Source organism: Ambystoma mexicanum, chromosome 13, assembly GCF_040938575.1.
Source record: "Ambystoma mexicanum isolate Mex_15411 chromosome 13, UKY_AmexF1_1, whole genome shotgun sequence".
Taxonomy (NCBI): Eukaryota; Metazoa; Chordata; class Amphibia; order Caudata; family Ambystomatidae; genus Ambystoma; species Ambystoma mexicanum.
Window position 1 is genome coordinate 846598950 of NC_090938.1, and position 21667 is coordinate 846620616.

Below are 21667 nucleotides of genomic sequence, written 5' to 3' on the forward strand. Positions count from 1 at the left end.
ATACTTGAAAATGCCGCCATTTTCGCACCACTGTTACGAGAATGGTTAATACTTCATTCCGAGACCAAATGGTACCCAAGAATATCAAAAAGGTGACTATCACCCCATTGGTCAAAAAACCTAATCTAGATCAACGAGAGCCAGGGAATTTAAGACCCATAACCAATTGTAACTTCATACTAAAAGTAATGGACAAAATTGCAACTGCAAGCATATGTAGAGACCAATGAAATACTACATTACCAACAATCGGGTTTCCGTGCTGCTCACAAAACGGAAAAGGTGATGCTGGACCTGCAGACGAAAATGCTGAGTATCACTGACAGGGGCAATAATGGTCTGCTAATCCTGCTAGACCTAAGTGCTGCATTTGACTTACTAGACCACAAGCTATTACAAGAAGCACTGGAGAAAATTGCAAACTTCTCTAAGGAAGCCATAGGTTGGCTAGCATCATTTTTAGCAGACAGAATCTCTAGAGTATATTGGGATGATAAATTCTCTATATAGTCAAACATCTTCTGTGGTGTTCTCCATGGAGCTAGTCTTTCGCCACTTCTCTTCAATCTATATCTACGCCTCCTGTGTGAGGCACTAGATAACATCAACACCTTTTTCACTAACTACGCTGATGACACTCAGCTGGTAGTGGAATTGAGTAGGGGCTACATGAAAGACAACAAAATGGTAAATTAACTTTATAACATCATTAAACAGTGGATGGATCATAACTGGATGTGTTTGAACGGGAAAAAAAACGAGCTGATGGTCTTAGGGTCCAAGCAAGCCAGGGCAAAATTACCATCAAGTTATGAGTCTTTCACGATAAAAGAGTATCATATCCAGGTAATGACTGGCGTCAAAACCTTGGCCATGACTCTGGGAGCTTCCTTGAGCTCAGATGCTCAAGCATCTTATGTTACTAAAAACTGCTCTTACTAGCTAAGATTGCTAAAAGCTTTCAGACCTGTACTTAATGAATCAAATTGCGCTACCATAGCCAGAGCGACTATACTCTAGACTGGACTATGGCAATGCCCTTTTATTGGGCACCAGTAAACAATGCTTGACAAAATACCAGCATATTCAGAATCATGCTGTACAAATAATCAAGCATAAGGCAAAATCTGATCATATCAGTGAAGCAAGGAGGGAACTACACTGTCTAAGGGTCGAAGAACGTGTGATGTTCAAATCGACACTCACACACACATGTGCTTATATGGAAACGCTCCGGCCTACCTTAAATCCAAAATTGTGGCCCACATTCCAACCCGCACTCTAAGATCTGAGGCTCAAGGGCTTATTACAACTAACCTCCACAGGAAAGCAAACAGTCTAGCTAGAGCCTTCCCAAATCGGTCTGCCTGCCACTGGAACAAACTGCCACTAAACCAGAGAAATGAATCTAACCTCCTAAGGCTCCAAAAGCAATATTCAAATGAACTAAGCATTCCAGAGTAGTACCTGTTTCCTTTCTGGTTCTTGGCATGCCAAGCGTCTTGTGCCTTTGTACCAGCTAGTCTTTGTGTTTTGTGTGAGTCACTGTCTTCATGTGGCGCCACGATGCTTGCGGGCTTTCGGCGCCTTATAAACAAATAAATAACACAATGTGTGTAGGAGAACAGTCAATGGGATTGATGCCCTTGGAGTTGCACCAGATAATAAAGCGTTTCCATTTACTGGAGTAGCAATATCGGGTGTTAGGTTTCCTCGCCTCCCTAAGTATGTCCATGCATCTCTGAGGGAGTTGTAAGTTCTATGACCTCAGGAGCCAGGCCGCTAAATTCAGGGTTTGCAGGCATGGGTGAAGTGTTTCTCCCCTGTCTTGAGATAACATGTTGTACGGGCAAGGTAGTTTGACTGGAGAAGATGGAGACATCTCCATCAGATGAGATGAATCAGGGTTGGCGGGCGCACATGGGGGCCACCACAATCATGGTGACTGGTTCCTGGTGCATCTTGTGTACGATCTTGTTGAGTAGGGGAGCCGGGGGGAAAAAACGTAAACAAATTTCCCTGACCATGTTATCCAGAGACCGTTCCCCTTGGATCAGTTCTGGGGGTACATGGAGGCGTAATCTTGGCATTGAGCGTTCTCCAGAGTTGCAAACAAGTCAATCTCGGGATGCCCCATAGCGCAAAAATGTTGGCGACGATGTCTTCGAGTAGTCGCCATTCGTACTCTACGGGCAGTGGGAAGTCTCGGCTGAGCACGTCCACCAGAAGATTGAGTTTCCCTGGAACGTGTTGGGACAAAAGGAACATCCTGTGTTTAAGAGCCCATTTCCAAATGTTCTAGTCCTGGAGAGTGTATGCCCCCTTGCTCATTCAGGTAGTACATGGCCGTGGTGCTGTCTGTCAGGATCAGGTATGTCTTCCCCTGCAACTGTGTCTGAAAGGCTTTCAGTACTTTGAATACAGCTAATAGCTCCAACAGATCTATTTGGTTGGATGCTACTTCTGGGGACCACACGCCATGCGCCGTCTGCTGAAGCAGGTGAGCCCCCCCCCCCCGACCCCTTGAGAGATGCGTCTGTCATGAGTGGCTTCTACTGCGGGGGTGGTGAAGGTTTTCCCCTTCAAGAGGTTTTCCCTCGACCACCACTGAGAGAGAACGAGGGCTGGCGGGACAACTACCAGATCTTCCCATTGTCCGCTGGCCTAACACCACTGGCTGTTGAGCCACTCTTGCATGGGACGCATGCGCAGAAGCACGTGAGGAACCAAGTAAATGCAGGATGCCATCATCCCTAACAGCCGCATGGCCTTGCGTACAGTCACCTCTTGACCGGCTACATACTGAGGGATCTGAAACAGCATGTTCTGGAACCCTCTCGTTGGAGGGGAAGACGAGGCCATCTTCTGTCTGAATTAGAGCCCCTAGAAACTGTTTGACTTGACTGGGGTCTAAGTTGGATTTCTTCTCGTTGATGGAGAATCCCAGGTTGAACAAGAGGTCTATCGTCTTTTGCGTGTACAACAGGCATGTTCCGTAGGACTCCCCTGTTATGAGCCAGTCGTTGAGGTAAGGGTAAACCGGGACGGATTATCTGCGCAGGTGCGCTGCTGCCACTACCTTCGTAAACACCCCTGGCACCGAGGCGATGCCGAAGGGGAGTACTTTGAACTGATAGTGCTCGTCTTCTATCATGAACCTCAGGTATTTTCTGTGCGCCGGCAACATTAAAATATGAAAGTATGCATCTTTCATGTCCAATGTTGCCATGTAATCCCCCTGTTACAGCAGAGGGATTACTTCCTGCAACGTAACCATACAAAATGTTTGAGGTTTGACAAATTTGTTTGCTGGGCACAAGTCTAGCACAGGGTGCATGGTGAGATCCTTTTTGGGTTCAAGGAAGTACACTGAATAAATACTCTTGTTTACCTGTAGAAGAGGGACGACTTCTTTGGCACCTTTTTCCTGCAGGATCTCAACCTCTTGCAGCAGGACGTGTAGGTGTTCCGGTGTCAGGCGTCTTGATTTTGGCGGTCTGAATTGAGGTGGTCGTCAACATTCTATGCAGTACCGGTGGGCACCAGTTTTGAGTATCCACTGGTCTGTCGTTATCCCCTCCCATGCATGAAGGAAAATAAACGCCCCCCCCAACTGGGTTGGAATGGGAGGGGACTCGGATCTGAGGGTCATTTCTGACCTGTGGCCGGAGAGCCTCTGGGAGTGGAGCTCCGGCCTCTACCATTTCCACGCTGCTGTCCTCTAGGTGGATAGTTGGTGATAGTGTTAGATCCTTGACCAGAATAGTTGTTTCCCGAACCTTACTGGTTCTGAGGTGAGCAAGATTGCCCACGAAAGGACCGATGAGAGCCGCCCCCTCCCTGTTGTGAAGGCTTCTGGGTAATCTGTTGAGTCTCATGTTCTTTCTTGGTTGTCTCGAGTGCTTCGTCCACAGCCTTGCCGAACAAGTTGGTTTCTTCAACAGGTTTGTTTATTAGGGCTGCCTGCGTTTCAGGTTCAAAACCAGATTTCCGTAACCAGACATATCAATTCAGTGAGGTACCCTGGGCCAGGGTTCTACCCACCGTCTCAGTGGCGTCTAAAGTGTTCTTAAGAACATTATTATTCACTTGTTTGCCTTCTGGGCCAAATGCGAGCAACTTAGCCCATTGGTTCAGGTACCTCCTGAAGACCTTCTTGCAACAGGTTCTACTGGACGTCTGCATAGCTAGGCAATAGAGTGGCGTTATTGGCTATTCGGGTGGAGAATGCAGCAGCAGCCGCCGTGACCCTCTTCCCCAGAGCATACAACCTCTTAGATTCTTTATCAGGCGGTGCTTCACCTGTAGACAGGGGTACACCTTCTCTTTTCCTAGTGGTAGTAATTACTAGTGAATCCAGATTGGCATAGCCCTTGATGTAAGCGGGGTCGGTAGGAGAAGGGCGAAACAACTTCTCTACCCTGGGATTACCTGCTCTGGTCTGAGCTGGTGTCAACAATGAAGGCACCAGTCTCCTCTTGATAGATTTCAGCAAAGGAATGGCCTGGCTGGCAGGAGGCTTTTCCTTCAGTATATTTTCTACAAAGTCTGAATCCGGTAAAGCCTCCTGTGTGGCGATCTGAAAATGCTCAGCCGCCTTCTTCAAGATGGTGTTAAACACCATTTGATCATCCACAGGTGAGGCTTGAGGGACTTAAGTGGAGGGGGAGGGGTGAATCCATACCCAGGGCGTCAGGGTCTCGGGTAGGAGGAGGGGACGCCCAAGGTTGACAATCAACCTTATGGCTGTCTTTCCAATTCTCCATTGGATCCGCAGGGTCATCAATATTGTCCCCGAAGGGAGCATCATCTTGTACATAGGTGTCCACAGGGACTTCGTCATTTGTAAGGTCATAAGTATATTCATCCTGAGGATTGTCAAAGGTCCTCTGAAGCTTGGCCATAGGAGTAACAGGAAGGACCTCACAAGGCCTTTTGGGAGCAAATCTCTCAGAAAAAGAGACATTTCTCTAGTCTGTCCATACACCCCTCAAACTTCTCCATGAAGATGAACCAGAGGAGTCCAGGGAAGGAAAGGGGTCATTTCGACTCAATGGTTCTGTAGAGCGTCGATATTTGGCTCCTACAGCATTGGATAGAGGTACAGGGCTCTCAGAATAGTCCTTGCGATGTTCTGGCCTTTGTGACGTGTCTCTCGGTGTGTCTCTAGGCCGTTCCTTCTGTTTCGACATCTCCTCTGCCAGTTCCTTATTTCTCATCGCCGAAGCGATCCTTGCGATACTATCGCCGATGCTCGGTAGTAGGGAGGAGCGTCGGGTGGGCCGGTAGCTGCACAGTGGATTTCAGCGCCACTCGGGCCATAAGTGTGGTCAGCGCTTTCTCCTGCAGCGTCTCTACGGCCGCGTTTGTTTTTGTGCTAGCGCTCTTTACTTTGGATTGCCCAGTCGCATGCCGCTGCTGCGGTTGCAGGGATGGCTGCCGATCATAAAGATCAGCGGATCCCGTCAAAGTATCCAACGGGTCCGTCAGCGCTTTGGAGCGCTTTGACTGTGCCGCTGAAGCCGAACCTTGGGTTGTGTTTTTAGTGTGGGAACTTTGTGCGTCCCTGTCGCCGGGTTCCTTCCCCATAGCATGGCTCGCGTCGTGCCTATCGGGGTCGGGGACGGACGCTGCAGATCGAAAACTCTGCCATTAGGTCAATGGCCGCCGAAACACAGCATTGGTCATCGCTAGCCCATCAGCGGCTCTGGCGGCGGGAGAAGTACTTTCGGCCTGCGACATACCATTGGCCGCCCACCACTTCAGACGGCGCTCCTTAATATTTTTTGGACACAGGAGTTTACAGGCCGTACAGGCCGCCTCGTCGTGGCTGAGGGGCAGACAATTATTGCACCTACGGTGCTTGTATTTCCACGGATATCTTGCCTTACACGAAGGACAAAATCTAAAATGAGTCTTGTCCATAGCGAAAGATAGATATAGCGATGACAAAACCCAGGGAACAAAGAGAAAGAAAGAGGAAAGGCATACTTGAAAAGAATATGACCACCCCAACCCCACTCTCCCTACTGTACAGGCCGGCCAGAAGGACCGGCCACGTGGTCGGCAGCGCTGGCCGGATCAACAGGCGTCGAAATTCCACAGCAGTCTTCGGCGGTGCACAGGATTCAACCGTCGAAGTGACTTAACGGGAATAAAAGACCAAACGTCGATAAATACAACAATAACGCAATCTCTTATGAAGAGCTCCGCATTAGGGCGACCAGATAACTGGGTGGAAAAAAACAATCTGAGGGCCCTCGACACGTGAGGGATTTTGGTTACACAACACATCAGGGATAGTGCGACAGGCACACCCATGTCGACGCCCCCTTTCGATCCCCGAAAGACAAGCTGCAATACTCCGCGGTTACCACTGGATATCGGACTATATGCACAGCATGTGATTCTAAGCAGATTAACAAGCTTCAGAAATATATTTTAAAAATGTATTTAGTGCATGTAGTTAATACAAAACCTTTAAATTTTATTCTGTAATTAATCAAATATACAAACAACATTCCAACAATATAACATTTTAAAAATACTCATATAAACTAAACCTTTACTACGGACTTCAGTTAAGTTAAAATTAGAACATTTAAAAAAGGAAGAAGAAATGGCACATCTTGGTACAGTCCAAGCTCTAGCAGAGTGGAGTAAGCACTGCAGCAGGAGACCCATTCATACCATAAACACCCAATCCCACGTGCCAGACGTGAGGAGCATTTGCACTAACTAAGCATGTTCATTTGATAAAACGTTACCACAAGGCCTTTAATTCAGCTCTGGGTGGATTGGGCTCTGTAAACCTCTAATACTGGTGTAACAGCCCACACAGAACATGGTCAAGAAAACTCAACCACCTCCTTTCTGGGCAGGTGTAACAGTGCTTTTTGTATTGGGGGGGACCCAGCTAGCTTCGAAAAGCTCCTCTTTTATTAACAAGTCTATTCATCTCGGGAGGATAGCTCAGGGGCAACGTGCTCGCCTTGGAAGCAAGACGATACGGAGCAACACAGGTTCGATCCCCGGGTTCGCGCGTAGAAACTCTGGGTATTAAGCACATTATAAATAACATATCATTGCGATGTAAGACTACGGGGCCTATGTGGGTTTAAAGGTCACATTTGGCAATTTATATGCGGTTTTCTCCGGCTGCATTATTCATTGAAGCAGAAGGAGGCAGGTGCACCCATTAAGCTTCAGGCCAAATACTGCAGCATTTTGACTTGCTGTAGATTCTACCAGAGGAATCTGCTTTCAACAAGAGGAGTCGCTGTGAGGAGAAAGTAGCACAATCATTAGAAGACCAGTTGTGCCCTAGAAGACACATCTTGGCTGCATTTACACCGACCAGTCCCCATCACAGAAAAACACAAACTACTGGTCCCTCCCCACACAGCGTGGCTAATGGGGTTTAAGAAGCAGCACGCGCTGCGTGTCCATTGGGTCTCAACAGCCTTCACATTAAACCCACAGACGAAACTCAGATCCCCTGTGATTGGAGGCCCCATTAGACACAATCCACCTATTTCTCCCTTCTGGATCATTTCTCTCCAATAAGATCGGAGCAGTTTCTTGGTGATCAGATTTCTCTCCTGTGGATAAACATGTGGGTGGATAGTCTTGGACCACAGCAGTGTCACCGTTTTGCTGCAGGTGCTGGTGTAGCGGCTCTGGTGATTGTCCAGCCTCCTCCTCACTTGATCCTCTGCAGGGCTGCAGTTCAAGGGATTGGTGCTGTCGATGCTTCTTATTCACCCAAATGACCACTGCTGCTGCTATGGCCACCACCAACACTGCCAACACTGCCACCACAACACCACGGTGGCGAGTTTGCTTTTCATCTGAAATGACAACAGGAAGAGGATGACTCCTTTGGCGCGAGCTCTACAGAAGAGCAACATTCATGCGGCAATGCCCTGCAGGCAAGATGGTGTCACACATGGAGCACAGGAAGATAACTCACCCATCAGTACAAGCACAGAGCCAGGGACCCAGCCAGGGACCCCAACAGCCACTCAAGCTAGCCAGGGACCCCAACAGCCACTCAAGCCAGCGAAGGACCCCAACAGCCACTCAAGCCAGCCAGGGTCCCCAACAGCCACTCAAGCCAGCTCTAAGGAAAGCAATTCCCCAACAGTCTGGGTGACAGGACATCCAGAGTCCACACAGGCTAGGAGGGAACAGGACACGCAACGTGCAGCCTCGTGTAAGTTTCAGCTGTCTTCACACCACTATATCCCCCCCAAAGGTAAAGTGTAGGCAGGTCACTAGTGAAGGTAGAGAGGATGCGCAAGTGTGCTTGAGAAATCACTCACCTGTAACACTTTCTAACAGTCCCCTTTCACACACACACTTCCTTTGAACATCGGAGATGAGGCAAAGACCCCAGACACTGAACTTAGCAGCGGTACCAGCTTTAGAAGCTTATTACGGTCATGTCACAGATGCTAAAAAAGCCCTCCCCATCCCAGATTACTTGTAGCACAGTAGGATCAAAGTGTAGGAATTGTGAAAGACCTGAGGGTTTTTCACTTCCCACTTCCGGGGGATCTTCCAAACAGGTGGCCAGATGAGGGCCATCGCTTTTGCATCCCGACCCTGGGAGCAGACAAGCGAGGGAGGATCACCTGGACAGAGGGTACCCTGGGATTGGGGAGGGATTACCTAAGAGAGAGAGAGACATGGTATCCCCCAACCCCACTACCCGACATCCCCTCAGCCTACTGTCAGCCAGACCCCTGGTTTTCCCTGAACTCTCCTTGTTTAAACCTTCACAATGTTACACCGACAGAACAGCTACATTCAGAGGGACTCTACTATTCTCATGACGGTCCATTAACGAAGTCAGGCACTGAATGAACATTGTAGCCACCTGAAGCCTGTTAATGCTCCTCAGGTGAATAAAAGGAGTAACCACATGAGACGGAGAATGAGCCAGAGAAGGAACCAGAGTTGGAGACTGAGCTAAGAGGCTGTGGAGAAGGCCTTAGCACCCTGAGGGAGGATGGCAGAGAACAGAGTGGCGAGACATGGAGAGGCCGTGGTTGAGAGGGCCCAAGAGAGCATGGCCAGGGAGCCAGAAGGGGATGGCATAGGAAGCTGCTCTCTAAAGACCAAATCCTTGGAGGTGTTCGTTACCCTTGGCCACAGAGGCTGCCCAGGAGTGTCGGAGGGGGGAGCCAGGAGTCCCTGACCCCGACACGGTTGTTAGGGAGAATTCTCTTATAAGGTTAATTTCCCAAACCTAGTGAGTCCCCCAGCAGCTTTGCTGGATTTTTGGGGTTTGTTTTTTTCTCCTGCTAAGAGTGAGACTCTTTTCCTCCCACTCAGACATGATTTGAGGTACTCCTTTGACTTTTTGTGTGCTTATGGGCTATGGGGTATTTTTTCTCCATAGGGTATCATTGGTTTTGTATGTGTGTTACACAGCACCCTCAGTGCAGTAACACAGGGGTGTCATAGTGACCCCCAAACATAGACTCCATACCCTGGGACTGACTACTGTCTCCCAGGGCATGTAAAGTCACCATTGGCTTTACTAGTCCAAAATTGTGAACAGAACCAGTACAAACCATCATAGTGTGGAAGTACTGAAGGGGTTAATTAGATTGCCCCTGGACGTTTGTGTCCGTCTCTGTAACTCTGACCAAGGTCGAGCCCTTTGTTCCACTATTTTGGCGGGCTTCTCCACAGAAGCCCTCCAAATGGTGTCACTCTGTCTGGGTTCCACAGGAAGGGTGGAGGGGGGAATAGGCACCCTGGACTGCGTTGCCTCGGCAGTCCAAGTAGCACTCTACTCTGATTGGCCCAGTGGGGAGCCGCCCGGCTCACCACTTAGCATGTGTGAGTGACAGCTAGGCTGTTTGAATGGGGGTTTTCAAAGCAGGGCCTTTGGGACTGGAACTTCAGAAGTCGCCACAGGACCTAAGAATCCGAAGAGGGAAGAAGCTGAGCCATCTGCAACGACGACAACACCGGTGAAGCCCTGCTGCAACAAACTCACCACTTTCCCAACGACAAGAGAAGATCTTCTGCTGGAGAGTCTTTTTCCTTTGAGCTGGTAGGATCAACCAGTTCGCCTCTTTTCCCTTCCAAAGACGTCTCTTGATCGAATCGCCCGTGCCAAGCCCCCCGGCGGCCGGATAGTCAAGTTTCACCACTTTTACCGCGAATAAAAGGGCCGCACCTTTTAACCGGAGAACTCCGCGGCTGGTTTCATCCCTGTGCAGTGCATCGACTCCAAAGTTCCCCCTCGACGAGATCCTCTCTTCCCCTGGTCGGAACCACGTGCCAGGAACAACTGCCCCCGCTGGAGCTTCCTTCCCATTTAAGGTACTGTGTCCTGCCTGGCCTCCCTTTCTGCAGATTGCTAAAGGTGACCCTTAAATCCTTGGCTTTCTAACTGGGTTGGCTCCAGACCTTTTAACTTCTTCTTGAACCACCCCAACCTCCTTTTGAACATTTTTTGTAAAGACTTTTAGTGCAACTAAACTGTGTGAACTTGGGCACATTTTGCCTTGCTCCATTTAAAGTGGGCCTGGCCTATGAACTTTGGCTCTACAGTGTATACTGCGTTTATTCCCTTGCTCTGAACTTCTAAAAGTGTTGGGACCGGTATGATTTTTATGCTCTGCCTTTTCTCTCCCTTTTAACTTAACTATTGGAGTGCCATCTAGGTTACACGCTCACCTCTGTCTTAACAAATAGTGGTGCTTTAACCCTGACTTGTCTAGTAGTTATCAAGGGAGGTGTTTATACTTTACCTGACTGTGTTTTAACTTGCTTTTGATTAAGAGTGCTAGTATATTGCCTAAAGTGTGTTTTAAATAAATAATTATATACTTTCTATACAAAGCTCTGGTCAGTGTTTGTTTACTCTACTGTGTTTTTGGCCCTATTGTCTATACTCTACATACTGCTTAACTCTTCTTGAGGGAAGTCTGACTGCTCAGCCACAGCTACCAGGTAAATCTGGGTGGTGCAGACTGCTACCAATTGAATTTACCACCAACACCTGTAGTCTTAATCTTCTTGCAGTGGTCCCTAAGGGAACTGCACAGGATTCTGCCTAACAACGGTAGGCTATGCTGATCACAACTGGTGAGTTCAAACTCAGAGGAGAACCCAGTTGGTGAAAGACGCGTATCGCGAGAGATGAAAAGTTGCTAGTAGAAGGACACGCGAGAGATGAAAGCCGTATTGAAGAGAAAGCTTCAATTGTCCATTGTGAACTGTAAATATTGTATGAGAGATAATGAAACAAAGTAATGAAAGAGTAGCGTGTATGTCTACAAGTTATGGAGAGATTCAGTCGAACGTAAAAGATATCTCTCCGAAGTGCAGGGGACGGGGGCAAAGCCCGAAGTGAGCTATAGGGTCAGGAAAATGGTGGGGGCCTGCTGCAGGCGTCCCATTAGAACCAACAGGCTCTGGCATTTCCCCCCATATTCCTCCTCTTTGGTTGCAGAATCTCTGTAGTAACTGAATGCCCAACGTGTCGCAACAGAAACTAGCTGAACTGCTGGTGCCCAACGTGGCACAACCTCTTGCCTCTGCTCTACGCACCTGCCTGATTCGTGTTCAGATCTTCAGTAGCCAGCAAGCTTACCCTATGCACCTGAAGAGGACATACCTGGTACAGACACTCATTAAGACGCAGGGTGGGCAATCGCAAAGAGTCGCCTTTGCGAGCCTTCTTTGCCAGCCTTGCTGTTTGCGCTTCTGTGTTGGTCTATCGCTTGGCTTAGCTCACGCTTGCCCTCTCTAGACTCTTAGCGATTGCGTGGGTGGGATAATACTTTGCCTCTGTGTCTTTAATAAAATTATGACTTTCCTAAACGTTAGTATGGAAAATATGAATTCTATGTCAAGACTTGGAGACTCGTATTCATGCTTGTTTAAAGCTTACTTACCACCAACGAGGATACCCGATTGATAGGTTTAAAATAAAGTGCCTTGAACGTGGATTCATTCGACCAATCCACGGCTTTCATGAGGTCTTGTAGCCTGGCACCGCTAGAAAATGCCTTGGAGGTCACGGCACCCCGCGCAAAGTGTGCCCCAAAATGCTCTAGGTCGATGCCGGTTTGGAGCATGACCCGCTTGACCCAAAGGGCCAGGGTGGCCACAGACACCGCCTTCAAAGGCTTGCAGAGCGTAATAAACAGTCTGCTCTCCCCTGCGGGCCTAAGGGGTGCAGTCCTTGCTTCATACTCCTTAAGGCATCTGACCGGACACAGCCTTGGTTGCTCCGTAAAGGAGGGAAAGGATACCGAGCCGATAGCGGTCTTGGTCCTTCTCCTCACATGAAAGGTGACCCCTTCTGGCAAAAAGGACTTAATGTCCATCTCCAGCGTTCCTATGTTGGACACTCACCACTAGGTAAAATAGCATTGCTAGCTTAGCCAAGAGCTCCTTCCTGGATAGATCTGCACTGTCCGGTCATCTTTTAAAAAAACTGAGGACCACGTTCACGTCCCACAGACGTGAGTTTTTCGGGTTGGGCAGCTGAATGGCTTTCACTCCTCCGAGCAGCCTAGATATCGGAGCGTGTTCACTTATAGGAGCTCCCAGGACCTGCTTGTGCCTGTCGAGATAGCCAACCTGTAGGTGCTCACTGTTCTATATGCTTTACCTTGGGCTGCCAGGGCTGCTAGAAAATTGACGATATGGATGACATCTGCAGAAGCGGGGTGTATGCTCCTCTCCAGACCCCAACTGCACCACTTGGTCCAAGCTGCCCTGTAAGATCTAGCTGTCTTTGGCGCCCAGGATTCTCTGATAAGCTGGTCAGCATCTCCTGAAAGGCCTGGCTTTCTCCAAGTACTCCTGAATACACCCAAGCTATTAGTCTGAGTGTTCCCAGAAGGACTAACGGGTGTGAGAGCCCTGGAAGATCCAGTAGTATCTGACCAGTTGGACAGCAGAACCGGACTGTCGCAGGAGAGGTCCAAAAGATCAGGGAACCAGACCTGACTCTTTCAAGCTGGCGTTACCCTGCTAACCCTGCCCAGAGGAATGCTGGTTGTAGAAAGAGGAATGCTGGATGTAGAAAAGCGCTAACCCTGCCCAGAGGAATGCTGGATGTAAAAAAGCGCTAGCCCTGCCCAGAGGAATGCTGGATGTAGAAAAGTGCTAAGCCCCCCCCAGAGGAATGCCAGATGTAGAAAAGCACTAACCCTGCCCAGAGGAATGCTGGATGTAGAAAAGTGCTAACCCTGCCCAGAGGAATGCCGGATGTAGAAAAGTGCCAACCCTGCCCAGAGGAATGCTGGATGTAGAAAAGCGCTACCCTTGCCCAGAGGAATGTCGGATATAGAAAAGCACCAACCTGCCCAGAGGAATGCCGGATGTAGAAAAGAACTAACCCTGCCCAAAGGAATGCCAGATGTAGAAAAGCAGCAACCCTGCCCAGAGGAATGCCGGATGTAGAAAAGCGCTAACCCTGCCCAGAGGAATGCCGGATGTAGAAAAGCGCTAACCCTGCCCAGAGGAATGCCGGATGTAGAAAAGCGCTAACCCTGCCCAGGGGAATGTCGGATGTAGAAAAGCGCTAACCCTGCCCAGGGGAATGCCGGATGTAGAAAAGCGCTAACCCTGCCCAGGGGAATGCCGGATGTAGAAAAGCGCTAACCCTGCCCAGGGGAATGCCAGATGTCGAAAAGCGCCAAGCCTGCCCATAGGAATGCCGGATGTAGAAAAGCACTAACCCTGCCCATAGGAATGCCGGACGTAGAAAAGCGCTAACCCTGCCCAGAGGAATGGCGGATGTAGAAAAGCACTAACCCTGCCCATAGGAATGCCGGATGTAGAAAAGCACTAACCCTGCCCATAGGAATGCCGGACGTAGAAAAGCGCTAACCCTGCCCAGAGGAATGGCGGATGTAGAAAAGCACTAACCCTGCCCATAGGAATGCCGGACGTAGAAAAGCGCTAACCCTGCCCAGAGGAATGGCGGATGTAGAAAAGCACTAACCCTGCCCAGAGGAATGCCGAAAAGCGCCAAGCCTGCCCAGAGGAATGCCGGATGTAGAAAAGCACCAACCCTGCCCAGAGGAATGCCGGATGTAGAAAAGCACTAACCCAGCCCATAGGACTGCCGGATGTAGAAAAGCACTAACCCTGCCCATAGGAACGCCGGATGTAGAAAAGCACTAACCCTGCCCACAGGAATGCCGGACGTAGAAAAGCGCTAACCCTGCCCAGAGGAATGGCGGATGTAGAAAAGCGCTAACCCTGCCCAGAGGAATGCCGGATGTAGAAAAGCACTAACCCTGCCCAGAGGAATGCCGAAAAGCGCCAAGCCTGCCCAGAGGAATGCCGGATGTAGAAAAGCACCAACCCTGCCCAGAGGAATGCCGGATGTAGAAAAGCACTAACCCAGCCCATAGGACTGCCGGATGTAGAAAAGCACTAACCCAGCCCATAGGACTGCCGGACGTAGAAAAGCGCTAACCCTGCCCAGAGGAATGCCGGATGCAGAAAAGCACTAACCCTGCCCAGAGGAATGCCAGATGTTGAAAAGCACTAACCCTGCCCAGAGGAATGCCGGATGTAGAAAAGCAACAATCCTCAGAGTAATTGTAAATGACTGGAAACAAACATTAAGAAATGGGACAACCAGCATTAAAATGAATTGAACACGTTTGGGTACAAGACAAAAATCCCTGGTGAATCTTAGTGCTGACGCCGCGGACATCACAGAAGTCACAGGGAGAAAGACCCTCAAACAGATTCTAAAGCGCTCATAAATATTATTTTATTTATTTATTGTATTTGTTGGTAGCGCCCAGACCCGGAGTTATCACGGCGCTAAGAGAACAGTACATAATGGGTTACACATGATGGCTGGAACAGTATGGTCATTACATTCTTTCATAAAGATGAATAGGCAGGTTCATCTTGGATAGACAGGCAGTTCTAGGTCTGGCATGGGTTACACAGATTTGTTGAACAGGGTTGTTTTTACTTTCTTGCGTAAGAGCGAGTAGGCAGGTTCCTCTTGGATCTGCTGGGGGAGGGCCTTCCAGAGGGCAGGAGCGATGGTAGTAAAACAGGAGCCACCAGCTCTCTTTCTGGCTAATCTGGGTGTGACCAAGGCCGATGTGGAGGAGGAACGGAGAATGCGAGTGTTGCGTTTCTTGGTGATACTGTTCGTGAGGTGGGGGGGGGGGCAGTGTTGTGTGGGCACCGGTAGGAGTTTGAATTCGATACGTGCTGTGATGGGGAGGCAATGTACCTCCCGTCGGATTTGTGAGATGTGATTGGAGCGTTTCAGGCCCCAGATCGCGTTATTTTGTAGCAGTTGGAGTTTGTTGATGTTTTTGGTTGCAGTCCCTGCTAGGATGGCATTACAATAATCCAGTTTCCTGCCTATAACGGCCCTAGCTAGGGTGAGACAGTTGTTCGGGGTAAGGAATTTTCTGGAGAGGTTGATAAGTTTGGTGAATAGGCTGCAGAGGAAGCAATAGCTTTGACATGTTTCTGCATGTTTAGTTCTGCGTCAAGGTAAACGCCTAGCATTTTGACGTGGGCGGATACAGGGATGGTGTTTAAGTCGATGCAGAAGGAGGTGAAGGCAGGACTGAGGTGTTTGAGGCGGTGTGTGGAGCCCACGATAAGGAGCTCTGTTTTTTCATCATTCAGACAAAGATGATGGGTGGCCATCCATGCCTGTATGATGCTGAAGAAGCGGTTAATGTTGGTAGAGTCTAGCTCATAGTTACCGCTGATTTTGAGGAGTACCTGCGTATCATCGGCAAAGTTGGTGCATGGTATGTTGAGGCTGTCCAGGTGGTTTAAGAGGGGCTTGGTGTACGTGTTGTAGAGGGTGGGGGAGAGGCAGGAGCCTTGCGGGATGCCGTGGGAGATGGGGTCAGCTGATCCGGAGCCCGCAAAGACCCTATTGGATCGGCCAGATATAATGGATTGGATCCATAAGGTGGCTTCCGGTGCAAGATTGAAGGTGGTGGTGAGTTGTTGGCAGAGAATTTCCTGATTAATATTGAATATAACTACTTTAGGGGTACTGTAAAAGGACCCACGTGAAGAAGCCTGAACTCAGACTCCCCACCCCAATGCTTCAGAAATGCACCCACTGAAAATATTTCTGAAGCGTTGCAGGAGACCCCCTTTTTTTCTGGAAGATAGGTGGTGGTTAGACCTGTGCTGCAAGACTTAATTTCCCTCATTCTGAAATCTACAATTCAGAAAATACTGTTACTAAGGTGATTCACACCTGCGACTGACGTTCATGGTAATTCAGGCCCTCTCAGACCGTTCTCTCCCCCCTTTCCAACTGGTTGGCAACTGCCTGCACCAAAGTCAGGCCCGGAAAAGCATCTAAAAAAGGTGTTGCTTTGGAATGGAGCTGCCGCATCACGCCCGCCTCACCCCTGCACCCGAGCATCAGGAACTGCACCGCCTTCTTGCACAGTTCATTTGCCCCTAAATAGCTTAATGCCCAGGGAGGGTGTGGCAAAATGGATTATGTTATAAAGCTTTACTATTTCCCCCTAAATAGCTTAATGCCCAGGGAGGTTGTGGCAGAATGTATTATGTTAAAAACCTTTTCTACTGTGCCAATCACCACCACGGTCTTGCAGCGCTGGTAACCAGTCTAAGAACATGTTTAGGTGCTGTGAGAGCAGTGTGATAGCCAAGAAGGAACAGGCAAGAACACTCGTCCTGTACACCAGGCTGAGGATTCATCTGGTGAGAAGACTGGTTCAGCAACACGTGCAGAGCATGCAGGAGAAACAGAAACCTATCAGTGACCGACAGGGCGACTTGCAAAGGTTGCAGGTGGAGGGCCTGCACCAGCTATTATTGCCCACTTCAGAAAATGGCTTGGGCCTTATAACGCACCGGGGTCTTGAGGGACATGCTATCTGGTGCTGCGGGATGCTCAGTGAAAGACTACCACAGAAGTGCATTTACTAGCAAAGAGAGACACCTTATGAAACTACTTACAGTGGCCATCAAGCCTTTGTGAAAGAGACATCAACAAGACTTCCCATCAGCTTTGTGCGTCGAGACGTGGTTCACGGCCAGATCTGTCACGAGTTTTGACACTCTCCTTCCGGATGTCTATAAGATCCTCTCTGCTCCCAAAACCAACCGTCCCGGTGAGGGTGTTGCCTCGATCTTCGCGGAGTGGATCCCTGCTTCTATCATTCCTATGCAGGACTACTCCTTTGAATGCCTGGTCTACAGGCTCTCTCTCTCCTGGCCTTTCTCTCACTTTGGCCACTATCTACCGGCCAGGTAACCTCCTTCCTCTCTGAGTGGGCGGATCTCTTCTCCTCCCTCCTCACCTCTTCTCCTCCTTAGAGACCTTAGCATCCACCTGGATGCTTTCTAGGTCCTTCTGGAGTCTTTCGCAACCTCTGTGACTCTCTCTCTATTCTTCCCTCTAGCCCAACTCATTCTGCAAGGATCATCTTGGATGTTCTGAGATCGATCCCTCTCCCTCTCTCTCTCTCTCTTTCTCCCCCCCCCACCCCCCCCCCCCCAGGCCAAGCCTACTCCAGCTGTGCCACCCACCTTCTCGGCCATCTGACCCATGAAGCGTGTGTCAGTTGAGGCTTTTGCCGCTTATTTCTCTCCTCCTCCTGCACCTTTGGCTGACTCACACCCTCAGCCCTTTCCAAACTTCACTGCTCTATGTGAGAAACCTGAGGGTATTCTCCCAGGTCAACCTTGGGAAACCCTTATTCCGGTGGCCAGGGGAGGGCTGGCACTCTCAGATCCCAACCCTGGGGGTTGAGGGAGGATCACCTGGGTGAGGGGCCCCAGGGTTATGTTCAGGGGAATGCCCCAGGTGAGACGCGGTATTATGCCAAAGAAGGAGAGGCGTATGAGATCACCAAGGCTTTCATAGGCTACACTACATCTGCATCACCTCCACCACCCAAACCCACTAAAACCTCCATGCAAACCGATCCCCTAGGAACTCAAACCCTGTCAGGTTCAGAAACCGTCTCGCCCATAAACCCGTCATCTGGTTGACTATCCTAATACTCCCAAGCATTCTTCTTCCTATTCCTTTGATCATTCTTTTAACTAATCCACACTTGCTCAGGTAACATACTACAGTTCCCATAAACCCCCTGGTCTATTTCACGATCTCAGTTATTCTCGTCCCTCTGATCATCATTTTCTGAAATCCCAATCTACTGTGACAGAATACTCTAATTTCTACAATCCCCTATGTTCTGTTCTACACCCTGGTCAATTTCGTCCATTTCACAAACTCTATCCACTCTGCTCTTTTCAGTCTACCAATCAATTCCTTTTTTACAATAGCACTGTTTTTTCTTCCTATCCCGTAGGATAATTTGGTATGAACTCTGTTTTGCGGAATTGTAATGCCGCTGTTTACCTGACATGTCCCAACAGAAGGGTCAGGCAAAGTCAGGCAATTATCTTGAACCAGACACACCTGACTGCCCTTCCTTTTCCCCACAGGGATAAAAGGTGGAGCAGGCGAGCACAGGAGGAGCAAGGCGGAAAAGGCGAGCATGAAAGACTGCACAGCGAGATGGCTACTAAGCGGCAGGTCAAGCAGAAAGGGGGCGGGAAGCGAAAGGGAGTCGAGGAGAAAAGTGACCTTGCCCTTTTCGTCCCAGGCCCGCAGAACCTTCGTGGAGGAAACCGCAAACAATAGCATGAGTGTCCTGCAGCAGATGCGAGCGGTACACGGGACAAGCTTCTGTTGATAAGCAGGAGCGAGGGAAGCTCCCGCGCCTGTGGCACCGGCCAGGACTCCACAGAAGCCAAAAGCCAAGCGGTTCATCACAGCCGGTGTGTCAAAGGGGAAAGCTGATAAGCAGCGGGCTGTGTTGAGTGAGGATCGCAAAGTGGCAAGTTTTGAACCAAAGCTAAGGAACTGTTAAGTGTGAGGGGGAGACCAGCTACAGAGGGAAAGCGGCACCACGTGGGTGCTAACTCGAGAGACTCTGGTTGAGCCCCATATTGAGAAACTACAGAAACCAGAAGGCCATAGGTAAGCTGCCAAAGGAAGCAAAGTGGTCATATGAGAGGGTCGAGTAAAAGCCCCATACATTCGAAAGACTTTGATCCACAAGTTGGCTAAAAGTGAGGGAAGCGAATCCCACCTGGTGAATGAAAGATGAGAGAACATTTAAAGTAAAGAGGGGTCAGCCCAGAAGAGGGGGACCCAGGGGCGAGCCATTATCACCCTGCTCGAGACCCATAGTAAATCCAGTGAAGGAAGGCTAAGGACTGCGAGGAGTCAGAGCCCGGTTGGGGGGGGAACCAAGGTTGAAAGTCAGAGCCCCAATGCAGAAGTTAAGAGACGGCAAGAGTGAACCTGAAGGAGGGATGCCAGATATGAAGCTATCACCCAAGTACTAGCAGTCAAGAGGGATCCGAGCCCGGCAGAGGGAGATCCAGGGGCAAAGCTTTCCTTAAGACTTTCATCGAGACTTTTATTGACAAGGGTCATCCCAGAAGAGGGGGACCCTGAAGTGAAACCATGATCCTAATTGAAGTTTGGATTACAATTGAGAAGGGTCAGCCCAGAAGAGGGGGACGACCAAGGGGTGAACCCATTAACCAGCGAATATTGGGAACAAACGTATTTGTTAAAGGAACTTTTGTTTTGTTGGTCATCTGAATACCTCAGGCCTGAAGGCAAGAGACTTTGAGGAAACAAGAATTGGCCATCAACGGTCCTGAGAACTGTCGTCTCGTGCTGGAGTAGTCAGAAACTGTATGTTCTTGGAACCGACGTCGGGTGCTGTAGAAGCCTGATACTGTACTGTGCTCCACCAGCTCTCATCCTACCCTGTGCTAAAACATGGGGAAGGGAGACCCAAACCACTGCATCCTGACTTATTATTTGAGAACACTTCTTTCTTTGCTTGAGAACTATCCCACACCCTATAATAGCTGTAAGGTTTGCCAATAGGTTTCTTAGTATAGGTCTTTTTATTTTGACACAACGCCAGTAGGACTGCCTTATTTTTCATTTGATGGTGGACACATGTCCCCATCTTAGATTTAGGTTTAGATTAGGCGTTTCTCCAACCCGCATACCATTTTCATTGTTCAATCAACACCCTTGAACTGTGATCAGTTGGGTCCGTCTTACTAGTGTCACCATGAGTTTCTCACATCTATCTCTCACACCCTTGATGTACTTGCCGCTGTCATGAGGATCTGCCTGAAGTCCAAATCCAAGTGCAACTCTTGGTACGACTCAGACCTCGTCACCCTTAAACGCAAGTGCAGGGTGGCTGAGAGGAAGTGGAGGGCAACAGGTACACCCTCTAACAAACTGGCATGCCGCCTTCTCCAAAGGCAATACAGACATCTCTGTCCACGCTAAGAAGAGACTGCACATCAAAGCCTGCGTCCCAGCAGCATATAACAACTTGGCCAAACTCTTTAAAATCTGCAAGGAGCTGGCCAGTCCTGCCACAGTCTCCACTTCTCCTGTCCCTTCCCAGGCCCTGTGCACGGCCCTGGCTTCTCATTTCATCACTAAAACTCAGGACATCTTGTCCACCCTCTCTGCCGCCTCTCCTGGCCCTCCTGCGGCCACCCCTCCTGCTTTCCTTTGTTTACCCCTGATGACTTTTCTAGATAAGTCTGATCTATGAAAGTCTCGTCAAAACAGGCTCTTGCCTGTTCGTCCAAAACCATCAAGGACCACATTGACACCCTCGCGCCAGCCTTGGCCAATTTCTGCAAGCACTCTTTCGCCACTGGAACCTTCCCCTCCCCTCTGAAGCACCCCCTTGTGCACCCCCCCCCCCTTCTTAAGAAACCTTCTGCTGATCCCTCCTGTCCGGCCAACTATTGCCCGATCTCCATTACTCCTTACCTGGGCAAACTCCTGAAAAGCTGGACATCTCCCAGCTTAACCTTCACACTGAATATGTTGGTTGTCTCCATGACCATCAAAGCACAAAACTGCTCTCCTGAACATCCGTGAAGACCTGCACTCTAACCTTGATTCTAATCTCCCCTCATCTTACTCGATCTCTCTTCTGCCTTTGACACGGTCAATAATGCCATCCTGCTCAATCGTCTCCACGATGACCTGGGCATCACCGATCGGACCCTGGCCTGGCTGACTTCGTTCCTCTCTGATCGACCTTCCCAGGTCCAACTTGGGTCCTTCCTTTCCTCTATCTCACTCTCTACCTTTGGTGTTCCCCAGGGGTCTAACCTGGCTCCTCAACCAATACCTGGCACCTCTCGCCCACCGCATTGCCGCTCTATGCTCCAGCTTTCAGTCCTATGTGGATGACACAGGCTCCCCTCTGCCACCTCTTCTTCTCTCATCTCTGTCTGCAATCCAGGACTGGTGTGCCGCCAACAATCTCTGCCTTAATGCCAGTAAGACAGATTCTCCTCATTGGCACAACTGTACCTTCCTTTCCTCTCACTCTCTGCCGCCCACCCTCGGCCCTCTTCCTGCTCCTACCTATGAGGCCAAGAACCTCGGGGTGATCTTCGACTCCACACTCTCCTCACATCTCTGATGTCTCTAAGAAGTCAAACTACCAGCTGCACCTCCTCAGAGGTATTCTTCCTTTCCTCTCCATCCCCCAGAAGCTCAATGTCTCCAGAACTCTGGTTCTCTCTAGGCTGGACTACTGCAACAGCCTCTTTCTAAATCTGCCTG

The 21667-nt window shown here is 49.5% G+C and overlaps 1 protein-coding gene across 3 annotated transcripts in view; it reads right to left on the reverse strand.

Annotated features, from left to right (window-relative positions):
- Window positions 1-6435: 6435 nt before the first annotated feature.
- The window catches only part of LOC138522106 (uncharacterized), a 136379-nt gene continuing 121147 nt past the window's right edge, over window positions 6436-21667 (reverse strand). For 2 of the 3 annotated variants that reach the window (XM_069635370.1, XM_069635371.1), the window contains exon 4: window positions 6467-7850. In XM_069635370.1, the coding sequence (XP_069491471.1) occupies window positions 7471-7850 (380 nt within the window). In that variant the 3' untranslated portion in view covers window positions 6467-7470. Of the gene's footprint in view, window positions 7851-21667 lie in introns of all 3 variants that reach the window. The other variant, XR_011283242.1, reaches the window with a different exon arrangement.